This window comes from Sciurus carolinensis, chromosome 10, assembly GCF_902686445.1.
Source record: "Sciurus carolinensis chromosome 10, mSciCar1.2, whole genome shotgun sequence".
Lineage (NCBI taxonomy): Eukaryota > Metazoa > Chordata > Mammalia > Rodentia > Sciuridae > Sciurus > Sciurus carolinensis.
Genome location: NC_062222.1, coordinates 56,975,477 through 57,000,345, shown reverse-complemented (window position 1 = coordinate 57,000,345; position 24,869 = coordinate 56,975,477). Strand labels below are relative to the sequence as shown.

The 24,869-nt window shown below is 35.0% G+C and overlaps 1 protein-coding gene across 1 annotated transcript; it reads right to left on the bottom strand.

Annotated features, from left to right (window-relative positions):
• Window positions 1–6,672: 6,672 nt before the first annotated feature.
• On the bottom strand, window positions 6,673–23,849 carry Adh4 (alcohol dehydrogenase 4 (class II), pi polypeptide). Its single transcript, XM_047567375.1, has 9 exons — window positions 23,783–23,849; window positions 22,417–22,518; window positions 21,315–21,456; window positions 19,875–19,962; window positions 17,644–17,875; window positions 13,314–13,574; window positions 10,710–10,845; window positions 10,061–10,199; window positions 6,673–7,219 (listed from the first exon to the last, which is right to left on the bottom strand). The coding sequence occupies exons 1-9, from the start codon at window positions 23,798–23,800 to the stop codon at window positions 7,195–7,197; spliced, it is 1,143 nt and encodes a 380-aa protein (XP_047423331.1). The 5' UTR covers window positions 23,801–23,849; the 3' UTR covers window positions 6,673–7,194.
• Window positions 23,850–24,869: the final 1,020 nt, after the last annotated feature.

Sequence of the window (24,869 nt, the reverse complement as noted above, 5' to 3'; positions counted from 1 at the left end):
TTGCACTGGGAACTGAAACCAGAGGTGCTTTACAATTGAGTTATATCTACAGCCCTTTTTATATTTTATTTTGAAACACAGTCTAGCTAAGTTGCTGAGAGTCTTGCTAAATTGCTAAGGCTGGCCTTGAACTTGCAATCCTGCCTCAGTTTCCTGAGTTGCTGGGATTATAAGAAGGGTCAGTGTATCCAACTTCTAAGTACTTTTCCTATGAAAAATCATATTTGTTTTGTTTTTCAAATCACAGAAATAGATGTGGAAATTAGAAGATTGATGGACACTTACTGCAGGAGTGATAGAGGTTACTGGATCACAATTTAGCATAAAAATTAGTGATAATAATAAATATGAATTATTAAGATTAGATTTGAGATTCTTTATTTGGGAGAAAAGAAAAATATAAAAAAATGTTTTGGAAAAATTCCATTCAAAAGAGTGCATGTGGGCTGGGACTGTAGCTCAGTAGTAGATTACCTAGCATGTGCAAGGCCCTGGGTTCAATCTCCCACAGCGCCCACTCTCCCAACCCCAACACAAAAAAGAGTAAATATAAACTATTTGGACACTCCTGAGGATAACTTGTTATCAAGCAACATGTATTTATTGAGCAAGGGACAGAGGATGGATTCAAAGTTTGTTCTGCCTTCAGCAAGTATTACAAGTCTGTTTGAAAAACAATGGAAGCAGTGAGTGTTAAGATTTCAGTAAAGACTAAGAACCCAAGGAGATCAGGGAATGAAAACACCTTGTGGCTGTAAAGATCGGAGTAGGAGGTGGTTCTCAAATTGAACCTACAAAAGATTCAAGGAAGCAAAAGAGAGGAGAAGAGGAGAGAGAAGATGCTGATGAAGGGAATTACTCCAGAAAAGCCAACCACTTGAGGGGTGTGTCTTAGTCCCCACAATGCCAACCGAGGATAAATTGACCAGCTTCTCTTTCTAATTAAAGAGAAAAATAAGCAGGAATATGTTTCTGCTTTGAGATCTTGCTCCCCTCCTCAGCCAAAGCTTCAGAGATGTTTTTCTCTCAGAGTTCACCAACTAGTAGATAATTTTTAAAGAAAACTAATAGATTTCAGAAATTATTCCAAGTTGAAAGCTTGTCTTTGTTACTTTGATATTATCTATCTTATCCTTTGTAACTGTCCATTGTAATATCTATAAGTATGATAGCTTAAAAACTCCCATTTTGCTTTTTATATAAATCTTACTGTTAAATATTTTAACTATAAATATTTTTACTTTCTATATTATTAGTAAGCAATGTACCATGTTACCTTCAGTTGACTATAAAAAATAACATTAGTGCCAATTACAGATCATTGAACTTAAAACATTAAACATTATGTATTCTGACAATTATTATAAGATTAAAGGGCAATTATTTGAGGTAGAAATTTGAGACTGTAGATTTATTTTTATTTTTAAAATTTTCATTTATGTAGACTCTGATATCCTAGAGTGTGATTATAGTAAATTATGATAAAGTAGAGCTAAGAGAAAAGAAATTAACAGGTATTGAGGGGTGTTTCAAGATGGCGGACTAGAGGGTGGCTGCATTTCATGTTGCTCCAGGACTCAGGATTCAAGAAGAGGAGATATTGAGAGACTTGGGACCAACTCAAAGCCACCAGGTGAGTCTCTCCTGTTGGGGAGGCATTAAATGATCACACCAATCGACAGTTAAAAGAGCAAATACAGGAAGCAAAAGACCATTTCAATAAGAGTTAGAGATATTGAAAAAAAAAAAAAACAGAAATCCTTGAAATGAAGGAAACAATAAACCAAATTAAGAACTCCATAGAGAGCACAACCAATAGGATAGAACACCTGGAAGACAGAACCTCAGATATTGAAGACAAAATATTTAACCTTGAAAACAAAGTTGAACAAACAGAGAAGATGGTAAGAAATCATGAACAGAATCTGCAAGAACTATGGGATATCATGAAAAGGCCAAATTTGAGAATTATTGGGATTGAGGAAGGCTTAGAGAAACAAACCAAAGGAATGAACAATCTATTCAATAAAATAATATCAGAAAATTTCCCAAATCTGAAGAATGAAATGGAAAATCAAGTTCAAGAGGCTTATAGGACTCCAAATACACAAAATTATAACAGACCCACAGCAAGGCACATTATAATGAAAATACCTAACATACAAAATAAAGACAATTAAAGGCTGTGAGAGAAAAGAACCAAATTACATTCAGGGGGAAACCAATACAGATATCAGCAGATTTTACCAATCCAGACCCTAAAAGCTAGAAGGGCCTGGAACAACATTTTTCAAGCCCTGAAAGAAAATGGATGCCAGCCAAGAATCTTATACCCAGCAAAACTTACCTTCAGATTTGACGATGAAATAAAATCCTTCCATGATAAACAAAAGCTAAAAGAATTTACAAAAAGAAAGCCAGCATTACAGAACATTCTCAGCAAAATATTCCATGAGGAAGAGATAAAAAACAAAGAAGCAAATCAGCAAAGGGAGGAATTATCCTAACGGGATTGTTAAATAAAGGAGGAACCAAGTCATGTCAAAAAAAATATATATATAAAATTTAAAAAATGAACCAAATGACTGGGAATACAAATCATATCTCAATAATAACCCTGAATGTTAATGACCTGAATTCATCAATCAAAGGACATAGACTGGCAGATTGGATTAAAAAGAAAGATCCAACAATATGTTGCCTGCAAGAGACTCATCTCATAGAAAGAGATAACCATAGACTAAAGGTGAAAGGATGGGGAAAAACACCATGCACATGGACTCAGCAAAAAAGCTGGGGTATCCATCCTCATTTCAGATAATGTGAACATCAAGCCAAAGTTAGTCAGAAGGGATAAAGAAGGACATTTCATACTGCTTAAGGGAAGCATAAATCAGCAAGACATAACAATCATAAATATCTATGCCCCAAACAGTGGCTCATCCATGTATGTCAAACAAATCCTTCTCAATTTCAGAAACCAAATAGACCATAACACAATAATACTAGGTGATTTTAACACGCCTCTCTCACCACTGGACAGATCTTCCAAACAAAAATTGAACAAAGAAACCATAGATCTCAATAACACAATCAATGATTTAGACTTAACAGACATTTATAGAATTTACCATCCAACCAAGAGCGAATACACTTTCTTCTCAGCAGCACATGGATCCTTCTCTAAAATAGACCATATATTATGCCACAAAGCTAATGTTAGCAAATACAAGAAGATAGAGACACTACCTTGTATTCTATCAGATCATAATGGATTGAAGTTAGAAATAAATGAAAGAGTAAAAAACAGAAACTACTCCAAGATCTGGAGATTAAACAATATGCTATTATATGATGAATGGATAACAGAAGATATTAGGAAGGAAATTAAAAAAATTCTTAGAGCTAAATGAGAACAAAGAAACATCATATAAAAATCTCTGGGACACTATGAAAGCAGTACTTAGAGGAAAATTTATTTCATGGAGTGCATTCAATAAAAGAAGTAAAACTCAACAAATAAATGATCTAACACTACAGCTCAAAGCCCTAGAAAAAGAAGAACAGACCAACACCAAAAGTAGTAGAAGACAGGAAATAGTTAAACTGAGAGCTGAAATCAATGAAATTGAAACAAAAGAAACAATACAAAAAATTGACAAAATAAATAGTTGGTTCTTTGAAAAAATAAACAAAATTGATAAACCTTTGGCCACACTAACAAAGAGAAGATGAGAGAAAACTCAAATCACCAAAATTCGGAATGAAAAAGGAAATATCACAACAGACACGACTGAAATACAAAACATAATTAGAAGCTATTTTGAAAATCTATACTCCAACAAAATAGAAAATTTCGAAGACATCAACAGGTTTCTAGAGACATATGAATTGCCTAAACTGAACGAGGAGGACATGCACAATTTAAATAGACCAATTTCAAGTAATGAAATAGAAGAAGTCATCAAAAGCCTACCAACAAAGAAAAGTCCAGGACCAGATGGGTTCTCAGTCGAGTTCTACAAAACCTTTAAAGAAGAGCTCATTCCAATACTTCTCAAAGTATTCCATGAAATAGAAGAGGAGGGAACCCTCCCAAACTCATTCTATGAAGCCAATATTACCCTGATACCTAAACCAGACAGAGACACATCGAGGAAAGAAAATTTCAGACCAATATCCTTAATGAACATCGACACAAAAATTCTCAACAAAATTTTAGCAAATCGCATACAAAAACATATTAAAAAGATAGTGCACCAAGATCAAGTGGGTTTCATCCCAGGGATGCAAGGTTGGTTCAACATCAGGAAATCAATAAATGTAATTCACCATATCAATAGACTTAAAGTCAAGAATCACATGATTATTTCAATAGATGCAGAAAAAGCATTTGATAAAATACAGCACCCCTTCTTGCTCAAAACACTAGAAAAAATAGGTATAGTGGGCAAATTCCTTAACATTGTAAAGGCCATCTATGCTAAGCCCATGGCTAATATCATTCTAAATGGTGAAAAACTGAAAGCATTCCCCCTAAAAACTGGAACAAGGCAGGGATGCCCTCTTTCACCACTTCTATTCAATATCGTCCTTGAAACTCTAGCCAGAGCAATTAGACAGACCAAAGAAATTAAAGGGATACGAATAGGAAAAGAAGAACTTAAACTATCCCTATTTGCTGATGATATGATTATATACTTAGAGGAACCAGTAAATTCCACCAGAAAACTTTTAGAACTCATAAGTGAATTCAGCAAAGTAGCAGGTTATGAGATCAATCTCATAAATCCAATGCATTTTTATACATAAGTGATGAATCTTCAGAAAGAAAAGTTAGGAAAACTACCCCATTCAAATAGCTTCGAAAAAAATAAAATACTTGGGAATCAATCTCACAAAAGAGGTGAAAGACCTCTACAATGAGAACTACAGAACACTAAAGAAAGAAATTCAAGAAAACCTTAGAAGATGGAAAGATCTCCCTTGTTCTTGGATAGGAAGAATTAATATTGTCAAAATGGCCATACTACCAAAAGTACTATGCAGATTCAATGCAATTCCAATTAAAATCCCAATGATGTACCTTACAGAAATAGAGCAAGCAATTATGAAATTCATCTGGAAGAATAAGAAACCCAGAATAGCTAAAGCAATCCTTAGCAGGAAAAATGAAGCTGGGGGTATCACAATACCAGAACTTCAACTCTACTACAAAGCAATAGTAACAAAAATGGCATGGTATTGGTACCAAAATAGACAGGTAGATCAATGGTACAGAATAGAGGACACGGACACAAACCCAAATAAATACAATTTTCTCATACTAGACAAAGGTGCCAAAAACATGCAATGGAGAAAAGATAGCCTCTTCAACAAATGGTGCTGGGAGAATTGGAAATCCATAGGCAACAGAATGAAACTAAACCCATATCTCTCACCGTGCATGAAACTAAACTCAAAATGGATTAAGGACCTTGGAATCAGACCAGAGACCCTGCAGATTATAGAAGAAAAAGTAGGCCCAGATCTTCAACATGTCGGCTTAGGACCAGACTTCCTCAACAGGACTCCCATAGCACAAGAAATAAAAGCAAGAATCAACAACTGGGATAGATTCAAACTAAAAAGCTTTCTCTCAGCAAAGGAAACTATCAGCAATGTGAAGAAAGAGCCTACAGAGTGGGAGAAAATCTTTGCCAATCATACTTCAGATAGAGCACTAATCTCCAGAATCTATAAAGAACTCAAAAAACTCAATACCAAGAATGCAAATAACCCAATCGACAAATGGGGTAGGAAATGAACAGACACTTCACAGAAGATGTACAAGCAATCAACAAACATATGGAAAAATGTTCAACATCTCTAGTAATAAGAGAAATGCAAATCAAAACTACACTAAGATTCCACCTCACCCCAATTACAATGGCGATTATCAAGAATACAAGCAACAACAGGTGTTGGCAAGGATGTGGGGAGAAAGGTACACTCATACATTGCTGGTGGGGCTGCAAATTAGTGCAGCCACTCTGAAAAGCAGTATGGAGATTCCTTAGAAAACTTGGAATGGAACCACCATTTGACCCAGCTATCCCACTCCTTTGCCTATACCCAAAGGACTTAAAATCAGCATACTACAGAGATACAGCCACATCAATGTTCATAGCTGCTGAATTCACAATAGCCAGATTGTGGAACCAACCTAGATGTCCTTCAATTGATGAATGGATAAAGAAACTGTGGTATATATATACAATGGAATATTACTCAGACATAAAGAATGATAAAATTATGGCATTTGCAGGCAAATGGATGAAATTGGAGAATATCATGCTAAGTGAGATAAGCCAATCTCAAAAAACCAGAGGACGAATGATCTCGCTAATAAGTGGATGATGACACATAATGGGGGGTGGGAGGGGTTTAGTGTTAGGGTTAGAGTTAGGTTTAGGGAGGGGGGCAAGAATGGAGGAAGGACTGTATAGAGGGAAAAGAGGGGTGGGAGAGGTGGGGGGAAGGGAAAAAATAACAGAATGAATCAAACAACATCACCCTATGTAAATTTATGATTACACAAATGGTACATCTTTACTCCATGTACAGAGAGACAACATGTATCCCATTTGTTTACAATAAAAAACAACCAAAAAAAAGGTATTGAAAAGAAAATCTATTTAGCGGCTTATTTAATAGAGTAGTTTATAGTTTATTCAAACACAAAATTATGTGATAGTATTTTTATTTAAGTGTATAATATATAGTGACTTTTTTTCCAGTAAAAATTGGTGAATTGTAGAATATTTTCAACATAGACAAAAGTAGAGATAACAGTATAATGGAATTCCCTATGGAGTTTGTCTACCAGCTTCAAAAATTATAAATGTATGGTCAATATAACTTTGTTTTTCCTTCATCCCCCACTCTCATCACCCCAGAACTAATTTTAAATAATTTCTAAACATCACATGATTCTATTCATAAATACTTCAGTAATCGTAATTATTAACATAGGAAATTTGAATACATTTTATGAGTATAGATGCCATACCATTTATAACTATTTTATGTTGAGACAGCAACAGAAATATGCATTTACAGCTCATAGCTTTCTTTGATTTATCTTGTCAGGTAATATATTAACCACACAGATTCAGATTCAATTGAATAATATTCCAAATTGTTCTGGCATCTTCAAAAAGTCAGGACTGTTCGGATGCTGTTAATAACAATAAAACAATAATAAGTACAGTTTACATAAAATACTTAGCCAAAGCTCACAAATGATTTTTGTTTTTTCATTTCAGAATTTGATCTAATCTTTATAGACATTCACTTTGTAAGGATTTATTTCTTCTATTTTGTCATCCTTTCCAATTCATAGCTTTAATAATGTTATATAGATGGTACTGGAAAACTGGGGGACTTGGAATAGTCACTGCTCTTGGCTCTCCTATCACCAAGGGCAAGGTGGGCATCAGAAGAGGCGGAGCTTGGTGTATTGGGATGCTACTTTCTGAGAACCTGAATGTTTTCAATCCTTGATAATTCCAACACATGGAAGCAAAGTAGGGAGATAAGCCTCAAGGACAGAGAATTCCTTCTCTCAGACATAACTACTGGTGCTGTGGAACCCTGGCAATCGGCAGGGTACCATGTCTGAATATTTTCTTCACCCAGGGACTGGAAGCTATAGCTACCTGTGGAAGGAGAACCTCTGTATCCTTTCCTCACTCTGAAGCAGCTTCACTGCATCTTAGCAGACTAGTCAGATATTGTGCCCCATCCCCTTCTATCCACTGTCTTGTTTTTGTACAGTTGGTGTGGTAGGAGGGTCTGTCCTCTTGTGTGCTCCCTGTTCCCGTATGGTGAATATGTATGAGAAGGCCCATCCTCTGCTTTTCCTGTTGCTACCTTTCCATCTGTGTAGGCAGTCAGTGGTTTCCTCAGGGGGCCAGTGAGGGAGTAGAAAGGCCCACTCACACATCTATCCCTAGGCTTCTGCTTTGCCACTAATTACTAGAATATGGGAGGCTTGCCTATCTAATAAAGCAATGCAGCATTTTCATTTGGTTTTTACTCAGCATTCCTTGTGGTATATCTGCGACCAAGAACTCCAGGGTCAAGGGTTGTGGTAGAGGAGCTGAGCACCAGTTTTAATGCTCTAAACTCCAACCCAACTTCTAACCTGAGGAATATTTCTATACATATTGAGATTGTGCAAGTTTTTAGGGCTTATATACTAAGTTTATGTGGTTTAACAATATTTGTGAGGTAATGCATGCCTCTAATCTCAGTGACTTGGGAGGCAGAAGCAGGAGGATCTGAAGTTCCAGGCCAATCTGAGCAACTAAGTGAGAACCTATCTCAAAATAAAAAGGACCGGGGATATAGCTCAGAGGTAGAATGCCCCTGGGTTCAATTCCCAGGATTGAAAAAACAAACAAACAAAAAAACAAAACAAAACACCCCCCCAAAAAAACCCTAACATTTATATTTTCTTTTTTATTGAATTTCTTTTTGATATTTTGTGGCTAACATGTTTACAATTGGGGAATTATGCTAGTGGGAATATTTTCTCAGGTTTCTTCCCCACGAAATGGTCTGGGTCCTCATATCAAAGACCTGTGTTCTTTATCTGTCACATTTATTCTCTGCTTCAAATTCCTGTCATTTTCACTTTAGTTTAGGCTGCCTCCTTTGCTGTTTCCTCTTTTCGTTTCTTCTTTACCCTGCATCTCCTCTATGAAACACTGCTTTTGGTGGTTTTCTCTTTGAATTTATAGATCAAGACTGCCTGGACAGGCCGCTCCCCACTCAGCCATTGCAATGGTCTGAGAGGCTGGTTGCAGTCCAGGCTCGAGCTTGCAATAAAACCTTGTTGTGTGATTTGCATTGCCGTGTGTGCACTTTGACTTTCTGGGGATCGGTTGATATTGAACCCCAATATTTGGGGGCTCGTCCGGGATAGGATCGTCCGACTCTGCCCCAGGAGAGACAAATAGCCCATGGTACCGAGGTTTCTAAGGAAATGGAATACTACTCAGCCATAAAGAATGATAAAATTATGGCATTTGAAGGCAAATGGATGAAATTGGAGACTATCATGCTAAGTGAGATAAGCCAATCTCAAAAAACCAAAGGACGAATGATCTCGCTGATAAGTGGATGATGACACATAATGGGGGGTGGGAGGGGTTAATGTTAGGGTTAGAGTTAGGGTTAGGGAGGGGGGCAAGAATGGAGGAAGGAAGGACTGTATAGAGGGAAAAGGGGTGGGAGGGGTGGGGGGAAGGGAAAAAATAACAGAATGAATCAAACAACATTACCCTATGCAAATTTATGATTATATAAATGGTGCGCCTTTACTCCATGTACAAATAGAGAAACAACATGTATCCCATTTGTTTACAAAATAAAAAAAAAAAGACTGTCTGGACATTTTAAATAAAATCATTGATCCTATAGTCTTACCCACTGCCCAACTCTGAGGGACTCATCAATTGGTACTTTGTTATAAATCAATCCTTAGGCTCCAAGAAAAGACAGTACAATATAGCTAAAATTGTTAGAAAGTATCTTATAGGAGCCTCATGACAAAGGGAGAGAATGAGCAAATTGAAGCCTCTTTTAAATATCTGTACCTGTCACTGTACTCACATCTCGGCTTCACAGATCACGAAGTGTTTGGAGTAAGCACTTTGTGTAAAATTGCCAAACACAATGTTTCCAGACTCAGGGGTACATTGTTTCATAGAACTACAGAAACTGCTCCTTCTAGGGATCAGCCCACCTGAGTTAACAATTGTTTGTGAAAGAGAAAAAAATATTTATAGCATCACTCTATGTTATAACAGTGTATAGGAAGCAATATATATTATGGAAATAGAGAATTTTCTCTTTTCTCAATGACCACTATTTAATATAGTTGCTAGAAGTACTAGTAAATCTAGTATTTATGATGTAGAAAGTCAGAAAGGACAAACCAATTTTTTAAAAATAAAAATAGAATCATTATAAAGTTTTTCTAAACCACTCAATCATTTATCTGGTAATTTACCTTTTTCCTTGGTTCATTAGGTCAAATGCCTCATTGATTTTGTCAAAAGGCAGGGTGTGAGTCACCAATGCGTCCAGATCAAATTTCTTATTCTTGTAGTCAGTAACCAGTTTTGGGACAGAATCTACACTTTTCCAACCTGTAATTTGGCCAAAACGCCAAATAAATAAAGACATGGTACTTAACATGAAGAAAGTTTCATCAGTGTTTGCTGAGTGAATGAAATTATTGGTCAGCTCCAGTTTGCTTCAAATGATTAAACTCTTCCCCTCCATCTTTAACTTTCTGTTCTTTTACAAAAAAATTTCTTCATAAGCAAAATTCAAGATTATTTTCTGCTCTAGATAAGGAATTATCTCAATTAAATCAAAGTTTACCTTTTGTTCATCTGTGTTCATTTCAATGTAACATGAATTAAATTTCATTTTGCCAACTGTAGTTATCTTTCTATATAAACTCCATTTACTTTCAGTTAATAAATAGAATAGTTTTTGAGTACTCTTTAGATATATTCTAGACTTTCAATATTTAAATAATTTATTTTTCTTTTCTTTCAATAATATTTATTCAAAGAAGCTTGTACTCCCATGAAGAAAATTAAAAGTTATGAAGATAGGGAAAACAAAACAAAACAAAAAAAAACACTAACCACCAAAAAATGTTCCATTTATAGTATGGCCCATTATTAGCTCTATTGGAGAAAGGTCCAATCCTTTGTCACCAACCTTTACTCCAACCACAGTACACGATCCCCAACCTACTATTGTACTATCCAGGGCTGCTCTCTGAAAGTGAAACAAAGATTACTTGAGTAAGTATAAAAGTAGTGCATAGACTCCAGTGTGGATATATACAATATTTAGGGAAAATTTATCCAACTCTGCATATTAGATAATGGGATTCAGGTTAATGAAGTCATAATATAATTGTAGAGTGATCCTTGAGGCTCTAGTGTTGTGTTATAGATAGAACATTCAATGTAATTCTTAGCTTCATCAAAAAAGAAACAAATAAAACATATTATTTTACTCTATACAATTCTGTAGTTAGACTGATTCTGCAATGTATATCATTGTGTATTAAGAGAAGCATACATACATGGAGTTAGGAAAGAGCTCTAAAAGGTATTATAAACTTAAGTCAACAAGTTTTTGACAACCCACCATGGGCATTTACTAAAATATTTGCAATTCCAGGGACCTGGGATCAAAATCTTTAAAAGTCATGAGTAATTACTTACTCACTGGTGCTTAAGAAATGAGACATACACCATATACTTAGAAGATCTAAAGATATGATAAATAGGGGCTGTAGTTGTCGCTTAGTGGTAAAGTGTTTGCCTAGAAGGTGTGAGGCACTAGGTTCAATCCTCAGCAGCACATTAAAAATAAATAAATAAAATAAAGGTATTATGTTCATTTATGACTAAAAAAATAAAAAAGGATAAATATAAAAAATGCTATTTAAGACAGAGGGCAAAAGTCTTAATAGAAAATAACACTAGTTCTGCTCATTAAACATTTCATCTGCTTCCCTACATTTTTTAGCTTTCTTGCAGGTAAGATTACACCCTGCCAACCATCGCTTCTTGTAACAACCGAGATGTCCTCAAGTTGAGACTAAAGCCAGGAGTTTACACTTCCTTGACTGTTGACTCAACACATGGAAGACTAGCTCAGGAGAGTTGCCTGGACATACATTGATCTTTGCATGAGAGAAAGAGAAAACATTATTATGTTAACCTACTGTAAATTTGGAGTTAATATAAAAATGCCAAGAACTGAAGATGTAAATAAGCTTCAAAAAGATATAAATGTATGGACAACCATTCCATATAGAAATCCTGAGCTAAATAACAATTTTAATCTTTTGAGATTGATACTGTAGAGGAAAAGCATAAACTTTGTCCCACATCACTTGTGGTCAACTTGATTCTGACCTTTTGGGGCAATTTTTACTTTTACAGATGTTGCAGTAGGTTCCTTTACATCACTGATCACTGTATGAGGAGAAGGAATCAACCTCTCTTTCCCCTTCTCCCTCTCATACTAGTGATGGAAGATACAATGACCTAGAACTTTTGGAAGGTGTTTTGAAGTTTTTATTTGAATATGTGTTTGTTTATTGTTTTGAGAATTTCAAACACTTCAAAGATTAATACTTCTACTCTCTGCCCTTATTGTATGACAGAAACATTATTGTTTACGTATACTGTGTCAAAAGACCCATGGAGAAGGAAAAGACCACAGGCACTACTTGTCACCTTAAAGTATTTGCTTACTTATTACAAGTTGACTCTTGTTTTGTTTTTGTTTTTAATGCTTTTCCTGTTTCCTTTTCTACATTTTGGAGCTTTGCTTCAAGCAAGGAATTATCCTGTATAATGAAGACTTGGTTGAAATGGTGCTTTATGCAAATACAGGATTTCATTTGGTAGAATGTGATAACTTTTGATAAGAACTCTTTTTGGTTGAATTGGCAAAATTTTATAGAACTGTAAATTGTTATAACTTTTTAACTGTTCTGTTGGGTTTCTTAGATTCAATTAGAGGGTTAGAGATTATTAAGATCAAATTTATGACCACACAGAGGACCAAGCTCCCAATGCTTGAACCCTGAGTAGCACACTCAGACCATAGTACTTCCCAAATGCCAATGCTATCTATCTTTGTGAGTTCACTCTTTTCTTGTGAGAAGTAGCCACACTAACATTATTTTTTGATTATTTGTAAATGTTGATTTTTCTTTTGACATTCCTTTTAAATGCTCAACACAATTAGACTAGAAATAATATTTCCCAATTTAATTCTAATGTTTATTCCAATTTTTTATTCCCAAAAGATAATTTTTTATTCCCAAAAGATAATAATAATAATTTAGCTAATTAATTTTAATTAGCTAAAGACATGTCCTCTACCCCAGCCAGGCATAGTGACATGTGTCTGTAACCCCAGTGACTTGGAAGGCTGAGGCAAGAGGAATTCCAGTTCAAGGCCAGCCTGAAAAATTAGTGAGAATGTGTTACAAAATTAAAAAATTTTAAAAAGGACTAAGTATGTAGGTCAGTGGTAGAGTCCCTGGATTCAATCACCAGTACTGCCAAAAGAAAAAAAAAAAAAAAAAAAAGAGAAATGCTCCATTTGGACCACTAAATCAAATAAAATGAGATTAATGGCCAACCACAACATACAGGTAATACATGAAATTTCAATGTCTATAAATTTGAATAGATCTGAGGAAAAAATATACATACCATGGTTTGAGATCCTCCTGCACAGTCAAGGGCGAAATCCACACCTCCATTGGTCATCTCAACAATGACCTCCTGGATGGGTTTATCTAGGTCTCTAGGATTGAGGCAGTCAGTGGCTCCTAGGGCTTTGGCCTTTGCAAACTTCTCACTATTGATGTCAACAGCTATGATTCTGGAAGCTCCTGCTATTTTACAACCAATCACAGCAGGAAGACCTACACCTCCTAGGCCAAAAACAGCACAAGTAGAACCAGGTGTGACCTGCAGGTAGAATTATAAAGAAGCTGTTAAAGAAGCTGGTTCTACAAGGCACAGTGGTATATGCCTGTAATCCCAGTGACTTGGAGGACTGAGACAGGAGGATCACAAGTATGAGGCCAGCCTCAACAACTTAGTAAGACCCTTACCAAGTTAGTGAGACCCAACTCAAAAAATTACAAGGGCTGGGATATAGCTCAGAGGTAAAGCACCCCTGATTTAATTCCCAGTAAATAGTAATAATAATAATAAAAAATAAAGCAGTAGTCCTATTTTTTTTTTTTTTCTTTTGAGGGGGAGGGTGAGATGAAAGCTCAGACATACAAATAAAAAGACTGCCGGCATAAAGTATATATGTTGCCAGTAGAAAAAATTTGCCAATGTAAAAAATGGTGCATTTCTACTTAAAGTTGGAGAATTATTTAAAGACTATTAAGGTTGTCAGTGCATAAGAGACTAACCCGAGTGGAAATAATTCCCTTATTTTACTTTTCCTTTAATGTTGTCAGAGCAAAATGGAAAAACCCAGACATTCTAAACTGTTTATATTTTTCTTCTTAAATTGGATCACAGATAATTTGATATCTGTATTTCTAATAAGTCTAATTTGGTTTTATTAAATTCTGGTTGATTTTCAGTGATCATTAATACTGTTGTAAATGTGAATTGATTCACTTGGTCATTCCAAATTGTCAATTCATTTAAATGGAATGAAGTCCAAATATCTTTGCATGGCACTGAAAGATTTTTGCTATCTGACCTCTCTTTACATTCCAGCTTCATCTCCATTATATTCCCAGTACAATGGCCACAACAAATTGCACTTTCCTTTCCTCATGCCTTGTTTCCTGCTGTTCCTTGAGCCTGATATACTTTTTTATCTTCATTTCCTTTAATTAAAACCTAATCTATACTTCTACTTCTGATATAAAGCACATTTTCTCCATGAAACTTTTCTTGATTCTTCAGTTAGAAATAGTGCCTATCCTTTTGCTTTTCCTTTCACATGTAATTTATATTGAATATGCCATGATTAGTTACATGTATATGTGTTTCTTTAAAAGACTAAGTTTTTTTAAGGCAGAGACTTTCATCTTCACCATTACTATCTAAGAGTGTCTTCTCTGTGTTGAGTCTTTAATAAATGCTTGCTACATTGAATTAAATGGACAATAACAAAATGGTAAGGAAAGATGCTATAATTGGGATGTTATGCTATGTGCCAGTATAGAAAACAGAGAGATGCTTAATTAATATTTCCCAAAGAGGATCGCATGCTGTTAGGATTAGATAATAAGCAAAAAGAAGAGAAAATATGTCCCAGAGAAATTTTTAACTCCTTCTAAGTTAAAGAAAAATTAGTAACAGAGAGAACATAATCTCTTGCTTTAATTTATGCAATGAAGAAATGACAGTTTATTTAATATATGGTGCTGGGAAAACATATTCACATATAGAAAATGAGAGTAGGTTCTTATTTTATACTATATACAAAGATCAACTCAAAATGGATTAAAGATTAAAATGTAAGACTTGAAACTGTCAAACTACAAGAAGAAAATATAGGGAAAAACCTTCATGTCAGTGTTCTAGGTGTTTATAACAACCACACTCCTAAAAGTGGAGAGCGGAATGGTGGTTTACCAGACCCTGGGAGGAGGAGGGATGGGGAACCAGGGAGATAGTGGTCAAAGAACACAATATTTGATTAGGAGAAATAATGATTTCTTGGATGTAACTCTAAAAAGCATAGGAAACAAGACAGCTGGAATTACATCAAACAAACCACTTCACAGTCACAGATACAACAAACAGAGTGAAGAGACAACCCATGGAATGGAAGAATATTTCTTCAAGTCATACATCTGTTAAGGGGTTAATACCCAAAATTTATAAGAGCAAACAATTTACTAGTAAGAAAACAAATAACCCAATTAAAAAAATATAAAAAGGATATAGATGATTCTCAAAAGAGAAACACATGTATCAAAAGAAAACATATAGTTACATGAAAACAATAGCTCAAAATCTCGGAGAAATGCAAATTAAAACCACAATGTGATATCACCTTACATTGCTAAAATTGTTATTATTGAAAAGACAAAAGAGAACAAGTTTTGACGTAAATGTGGAGAAAAAATAACGCTTGCACACTGTTGGTGGTAATATAAGTTAGTATATCCATTATAGAAAACAGAATGGAGATTCCTCAAAAAAAAAAAAAAAAAATTAGAACTACCATCAGATCCAGCAAAACTATCTCTGAATATATATCTGAAGGAAATGAAATTAGTATATTAAAGAGGTATCTGCAGCTGGGGAGATAGCTCAGTCGGCAGAGTGCTTGCCTTGCAAGCACGAGGCCCTGGGTTCGATCCCCAGCACCAAAAAAAAAAAAAAAAAAAAAAAAAAAAAAAAGAGGTATCTACACTCCTATATCCATTGTTAGGGGGCTGGGGTTGTGGCTCAGTGGTAGAGCACTTGCCTAGCATGTGTGAGGCACTGGGTTCGATTCTCAGCGCCACATATAAATAAATGAATAAAATAAAGGTCTATATCCATTGTTGTGTTATTCACAATAGCCAGGTTATGGAATCTGGCTAAGTGTCCATGAACAGATGAACAAATAAAGAAAATGTGGTCTATATACACAATGGAATACTATTCAGTCCTAAGAAGGAAATTCTGTCATTTGTGACAACATGGATGAATCTGCAGGACATGATGCTATGCCAAAGAAGTCAAGCACAGAAAGACAAGTGATGCACAATCTAACTATAGATGGAATCTTAAACAACCACACTCCTAAAAGTGGAGAGCGGAATGGTGGTTTACCAGACCCTGGGAGGAGGAGGGATGGGGAACCAGGGAGATAGTGGTCAAAGAACACAATATTTGATTAGGAGAAATAAACTGTAGACCTTGGTATTCACAACTAATAATAATGTGTTTGAAAATTGTTAAGAGAGCACATTTTAATTTTCATCACCCAGAAAAAAATAATCATGTGAGGTGAATGATATGTTAATTAGTTCAATTTAGTAATTCCATCATGTATACATAATTAAGAACATAACGTTTTGCCCCACATATAATTTTTATCAAATAAAATAATTTAACTTAATAAATAATTAAAAAAAGAGAATGCTGCAGTGATAATATCTCTTAAGAAAAACTGATATCTAAAAGGAGACAGCCTGAAGAAGCTTGGGGAGTCTCCTCTGCTATACTGGTGGAGGCCAGGTGGAAAAGCCCAAGGCCTCAGCGAAAGAGCCTGGAGGCTCAGGGTGGGGCCCCAGAATTATGAGTAGTGCAAAGGGAGAAATAGAATCACTGTAGCCTACTGATGGATTTATCCTTGTTTTGAGGGAGAAAAGAAACAATGCAAGAAGAGGGAAATCAGATCTGTTGTTTAGAAAGACCACATTGGCTGCATTTTGCAGTTTTTAGTCAAGGGGTGAAGACTGATGTGAGGGAGGTTAAAGTAAGAAGGCCCTCTTTGACATCTCTCTGGTCTGTAGCTTAAACATGCGATTCCAGGGACACATCTTGCCACCATCAGGTGCAACCAGAGACACTCCTTTGAAACCACAAAGAGATAGGATGAGAAGCAGAGATAAGTTATTCTTAATTGAGAGAGAAAAATATCTGCAGCATCAGGGAGAAGAAGGTAGGTGGCTTGGAGGGAGATGGGTAAGGGTTTCTATAGTTTCTGTTGCCCTTGTAGCCAAGTGTCCCAGCATGAGCATTTACCTTTTTGGAACATATTTAAACAGGGTGATTTTGAATCAGGACTAGTCTACAATCAGATATCCTGGTAGAGTATGTAATATCTACTAAGTACCAACTATATGCTGGCTATTAGGCCAGATGTTTTATATATGTAATATAATTTAATTATCTTCATAAATATTTGTAGTAGGTATTATTCTTAGGGAGTTACATAACTTGCTTAAAATCACAGAGGTAATGAATGACGTAGTCAGAGTTTGAAGATAATTAATTCTATCTCTTTCATATCACATTGCCTCCCAATAACCTGTTTTACACAATCTGGTGTTTAACGATTTACCTTGGCAGTATTGATTGCGGCCCCATAGCCAGATGAAAATCCACATCCAAACAGACAAACTCTCTCTAAATTTGCATCATCATCTATTTTGGCAAGATTGACATCTGACACCACAGTGTACTGAGAGAATGAACTGACTCCCATGAAGTGGTAAATTGGTTTTCCTTTGCAGGTAAACCTGCTGGTTTTGTCTTCCATTAGTTCTTGATCAATAGTAGGATTTTTAAAATTCCTAAGGGCGGGGAGAGAGGGAGAGATATACGGAAAAGGAGAAAATAAATGGAACTGACCACTTCCCAATAAAATACGTTGGGTGTTATTTATTTGTCATGACAATTTTATGGGGTTAAGATGGAAAAATTGAGAAAATAACTTGACAGTTTTCACATTAACATATAGTCTGTTAGAAGTATTTTAAAGATAAGAACAAACTTTCATTGAATGCTTCTTGTGTGCCAGAAACTCCTTTAAGGGATTTATGTATATTATCTCATAGCTTTTTTTTTTATTTCAGAAAATTCAAACATATATGAAAGTAGAATAGCATAACTAACTCCCATGTACCCATCTCCCAACTTCAGTGACTCTCAACTCAAGGCAATCTAATCTCATCTATTACCTGTCCATGATCTGTATCTCTCTCCCTGCACTGGACTATTTTGAAGCAAATTTCAGACATCACCATTTATCTATATAGAAGTATTTCAGTGCATGTCTCTAAAAGGTTACTTTCTTTCTAAGATTTCTTTCTTTCTTTCTTTTTTGTACTGGGGATAGAGCCAGAGGTGCCTTACTCCTGAGCCACATGCTCAGCCCATTTTCCTTATAAAGTTTGAGTCAAGGTCTTGCTAAGTTCCTGAGGCTGCCATTGAATTTGTGATCCTCTTGCCTCAGCCTCCCCAGTTGCTGGAATTACTGGCATGGGCCATGGCACTTGGTTTTTCTAAGATTCTTTTAGGTCCACAAATTGCATTTGACTGACATATCTCTTAAGTCTCTTTTGGTTTGTAGATTCTTCCCCCCCCCCCCCCCCCCTTTTTTTTTGGAGCTGGGGATTGAATCCAGGGCCTTGTGCATACGAGGCAAGCACTCTAACCAACTGAGCTATATTCCCAGCCTTCTCCCCTCTTTTCTTTTTTGCAATTTGTTTGTTGTAACTGAGTCATTTGTCCTACAGAGTTTTCTCCTAGTGGATTTTGCCAGTCACATTCATGACATCTGGTTTAAAGTATTTCTCTGTTCTTGTTTTTATTCCTACATAAGCATTTTTTAAAAATCTAAATGCTTGATCTGAATCAGGTTTTATAATTTCATGGGAATACTTACAAGGGTGGTGTAATACATTTTGTCTGGAGGGACATAATATCTGATTATCTCTTTCTGTGATATTATAATTTATGATCATTGTCTAAATCCATTATTTCATTGAAGCTTTGTAGAACAGTATAGTAGATATTCTCTGAATATCTCTAACAGCCCTACAAAGCAGCTAATATTATCAACCCTATTTTACAAATAAGAAAATCAAGGCACGATGAGACATTATTAGAGTTATTTAACTTCTTAAATAACTAGTTTCAATCATCATTAAGGACAAATGAATCCTTCTATAGTCTCAGTAAAATACAAACAAAGCAATTAAGATTTAGACTCTTGAGCTCTCGTGCCTGGGTTAAAGATTTACATTTATATGGCCCTGGTGTAAATAACTTTACTGTACCTTTTTGCACACTTCTCTCATCCTTGTAGAAGTAGATAACTACTTTGAATTCCAGCAATGTATTCATACTTTTACTACCTATGCATGTAATTATAAATAATGCATGGTATTGTTTTTTAATATGACAATTAAAAAATTAACAATTAAACAATTATTAAACAATTCTTTAGCAGCTTGCTTCTTTCCCTTAACGCTATGTATGTGAGTTTATTCTATGTCAATAGGCATATTTCAATTTAGCCATTTTCATTCTTATATGGTATTCCATTGTGTTACCATCTTATTGATGGACATTCATGATGTTTTCAATTGATTGCTATTACAAACAATTTTGCAAGGAACATTCTAGCATGTGTCTCTTAGTGTGCATTTGAAACAGTGTCTTGTATATACCTATAGGTGGAATTAGTGGGCAGGTTTACATCTTTTCAGTCCCATTCAGGTATTGTCAATGTGTTACCCCAAATATTCGTGCCAATTCATACTCTTATTAACAGTGTACAGAGCTTACCTGAGTTTTCCACAAAGATTTGTGAGAGGACTCAGACAAAACTTGCATTTTTTACATTGAGGTGCAAAGAATGGAATTACTTTGTCACCTAGAAAGAAAAGGCACATGTTGGATAGTGCCTAAGGTGATACTTGTAAATAGTTTATAGCAGATGAGTCAGTGGAAAACACAATTTTTATAATAGAAAATACAGGTAGCTAATATATTTATTATCTTACAAGATTGTGGATTCTCTTAAGTATTTCATACACTGTCTTTTTTTTTTAAAAGTTATTACTCAGACTATAGTTTCTCTGTAGTCAAGTAACAAATCTGTATTGGTATTATCAGGCACAGAGTTCTGTCTGAGGCTATGCTGTTACTGCAACTCTCTATAGCATGACTATTGTTTATTACTTTTCCAAATACCCTGCATAGAAGAGAATATCCTTGTATAATAGAGGAACTGAACCACATAGGCTACATGAAAACATTAAACTTTATGTCATTGCTATGTTTCTTTTTTTAGATTCACTTCCAAATTCTATATTTTCTGGCATTTTATGCAATTCCAATTTAATAATGACTTCTGTCCTTTGATGACAGAGGTCCAATGATGATATGTTCCAGGTGCCATTCAAACTGCTTATTATCTTGGTTAATTCTCAGATGGGCCATCTGAGATCAATACTACTCTTATCCTAGTAGAGTCACAGAAAAATGATGTGACTGGCTAAGACCACATAGTCAGCAAGTGGCAGAGTTGGGACTAAGGGGACTGCCTACATTGGTCAACTCCTTCATGGATGTCAAACTTTAGAGGAAGCAATTTGTTCTGTGATCTTGTTTGGAATGGAAAGATTGTAATAAATCTCTCAGTCAGGCACATTCTCATAAAAGGAGGAAAGAATGATTTGGTTTATCTTGTTTGACAAGTGAATATTACATAGTCAATATTCCAGTATTTAATAGACCTGTTATAAAATGTAATTTCAGTCATTACCATACTTTGCTTATGTATCATTTTTATCTTACAAACTTCTAAAAAGTTTTTAAGATAACATTGACATATGGATAAGCCTCCTATAAGCCCTTATTCTTTATATAATATTAAATTACTTTTCTGTTTTATATAGAAGTCATTATAAAGTATCATTTGTGTACCATGGAAACTGCAGTTTAAGCTAAACTTGCTTCAAAGGAAAATTTCTGAGCACTATATATAAAGTGGCAATATTTCCTGAACTTTATTAGACAATTCTGATTTCAAATGTTATGTCCTTTTATTAGATAGGTTATGTCCCAGTTTTGCTTTGGGAAAGATGGTCCTCTTATGTAAATAGAGATTAATCATAGCATGGGAAGCCAGGCTGGTATCAGGAATTACCACCAAAAAAAAAAAAAAAAAAAAAAAACTGATATTTTTATTTAATTGCAATCAGAAATCAGAAATCAAAATACCTGCTTTGAAGTTGGTCACTCCTGGCCCAACACTTTCCACTATTCCTGCACACTCATGGCCAAGGATCACTGGGAAAAGAGCCTCCTCAAATTTAGGATCAATATGATTGGCATCAGTATGGCATATGGACGTGGCGATTATCTATGAAGCAATCACAGACTTGAGTGGTGTTTCTGCAATTATATTATTGGATTAGATATAATACATAATTTTAAGCCTAATGTCATCTTGAAGCATTACAACACTACTATAATTCAATAAAATTGTTACATTTTGGCAAAAAAGAATGAAAAAAAAAACTGTACTAGATTAGATTCTTTTCCTCCTATGAATAGGGCACTTGTGTTTTCTACCTTTCATTCTTGTCAGAAAAAATCACAAGAAGAGACAGGATTGACAATTACTGTCTCCAGGAAAGAAAAAAGCAAAGGTAATAGGTATAAGTAATAATCTATCAGGCAGAGGGAATGGAGGGAATGTAGGTTTGTATGGCTTGTTCAAATTTTGTTGAGACTGTGTGCAATAATGTCAAGGTAATAAATCTTTTATAGATTAAAGAGCATTAATATCTAAATCAATTGTAAGTGTATCCTGTGTAATTCTTTAGGATCTGTCCATGAGGCTATCCCATTCATTTTCACATGTGTTGGTCCCGAGAAAAAAATGGAGAACATGTCCAAATTCGCCAATTGGGCTCCTAGGACCCTCATATTGCCCAGGGCAGCTTTCAAGGGTTTCCTTCTCCCTCGTTTTGGTTCTCATGGTCTTCCTTTTAAAAACACTTTCCAATAATTGGTAATTGGTAATTGGATAACAAAAAGTAAACTAATTCTAAGCTAAAGCAAATTCTTTTGTCTGATTTTTAGGGTTGACAATCAAGATTAAGATTGTTCAATTAAATTTTAAGCCATCATCAAAATTACTAAAATGATTGATCAATAACTCATACTTCTTGGGGATAATATCCATTTTTATCTGTACCTAAAAATACAACTCCCCCAAAATGAAAACTCCAAAGACACTGTCACACCATACAGAACATAACTGAAAGAAATTGAGTACTCTGGGCCAAGTGTCCCTCCAGAGAAAGTCCCCACTCACCTGAATTCGAACTTCATGAGCCTTGGGGGGAGCAACTTCAACCTCTTCAATGCTAAGGGGCTTGTCTGCTTCCCAGGCAATGGCTGCTTTGCACTTAATAACCTAAAAAAGAGAAAGGAGGTAGGAAGAGAGAGAGAGAGAGAGAGACAGGATGTTGTGGGGATAAGAACAGAGTGTGCTGATACCATATTTTCATGAAAAACAGCTGAGATGTTTGTGGTTGGAGGTCATATTTAATTATTTTATTTTTTAAACAAGGGAACTTAATTGAACATATTAAATTCTACATTATACTCATTACACTTTTTATTAAAAAAAAAACAGGTGTGTTAAGATTAACCATAATGCTTTGATTTTTTTCATAACAAAGAAGATATATTTATAATATTTAAAAGATTTGGTTGAAAGCCAATAAGTATTTGTTGAATGAACCATTTGTAAGCTTCTCTGACTTACTTAGGTCTTCCTTGTTAGAACATAGATGTGTTTTATATGTTTATTATTAAGTGTGGTCATAAGACCAACAGTTATTCACATTATCTGGGGAAAATCCCTAGAGAAGAAAGTCCTGCTCCAAATTCACTAAACTGAAATCTGCATTTGAACAAAATTTCTAGGTGATTCTTTAAAAATCTGAAAAGTGAGGTTCACCAAATTATTAAATTTATCAGTGGAATATAACTTAAATAAAAACTTGGTCTCTTTGCAATAATTTGGGAAACTCATTTGAAAAGAAATTTAAATTTTATAATCCTTAGATTAAATTTTTTTCTAACATCAAATTATTTTATTTTCAAATATAAGTATTATTGAAAGAAATGAACCTATAACCCTCCATTCTAACTACTATTTTTAAATGATTTTCTCAGCCTTTGACCATTTGAAGATCTATTTTTCAATAGTTCTCAGATGATTTAGAATTATGTTTCTAAATATCATTAATTTTATTACAAATGAAATGTATATTAGAGGAAACTTGAAAATGCAAGAAAGGAAAAAAATTCATCTGTACTTTTATTCACTTTATGCTTTTGATGTAAATTCCTTTGAGTGTTCCAAATGTGGTCATGTAACATGCAGTAATTTGTAATCTTTCTACTACCAATTAATATTGTTTTATGGCTATAATACAGTTACTTAAATTTCTATTTTTCTGGCACTAAAATAATAATTTAATTAAGTACCCTTCTAGTAAATATTTTGACAAATCTTCAGTTATTTCCTTATAATAAATTTCTGGCATAGGAACCACTCATATTATTTTAATCGACTTTAAAAGCTATGCTTTGAGAGTAATCCCTCTTTTAGCAAATATACAAAGACACAAAAAACACAAACTGAACAAAGATGTAGCTTATTTACTTACTTTTCCCTTGGTGCCCATTTTTCTTGCAGAGTCTGCCTTGGAAATGTCTTTCTGACTTAAGAAGACTTTGACCTCTACCCAGAGTGCTCTGTGTTGTATACTAGGAGATTTTTGAATCAATGCCATTGCTGCTCTTCTAGTTGCCAATCATTTTCATTCTCTTTCAGTTGCTCCATAGTTCTACCACCTCTCACCAAGTCATTTATGCTGTCACATTGTAGCTGTAAACCTGTTGTTCTCTGCCAGTTCAAGACTTTGTTACTTTTTTCTCTCTTGTGGTAAAATATAAAATAGAAACGTGCATTAAACACATAAGGGTAAGTTATAAATAATTATTAAATAAAGGACCTTTCTGCTGCCTGGGAACATCCCTTTTAATACATCCTTCTTTATAACCTGGATGATCATTTCCTTGCCTACTTTATGGTTTTACTACATATTTCTACATAATAGTTATATCCATTAAAATGCTATGAACAGAATCGTAATGAATGTATTCTTTCAGGTATTTTTTCCTCTGTGAGATTCATTCACATTGCCTGTAGTTGTAGTTTATTCACATTACTGTAGAACACTCCACTGCATAAATCGACCATAATTTATTCATCCATTTTCTTTTCTGCTGTTTTTTTCCCCCTATTTTTGCTTTTGATAACTTAGCGGTTGCATGAAAATTCTTTTTATGTACCCTGTTGCATGTGTGTTTGAGTTTCATCCGGGAAAATTTAGGATGAAATTCTGTCAGTATATACTAGTAAGGATGCCAACTTCAAATATTAAAATACTTCTATTCGGGTTGCTAAAAATGTATTGCTTCAAGTCCTCAAGGTCCCCTTCACCTCTTTTGCATCCTGGGGAGCCCTTTTTAATCACTGCTAGGGAGCTGCTTTTATTGTCCCTCCTGGCGTACGAGCCCATCGAACACCCCTGATAGTTCTGAGTCTCTGACTGACTCAGGAACACCGTAATTCCTGGGACCACAGTGCCCTTCTGACCTGCTGGGGTTGTGATCACTGGTGATTCAGGCTACTTATAGAAATGGAGTGTCTTGTACTGGTTGATAAATCTTTTGACTGGAAGTGGAATT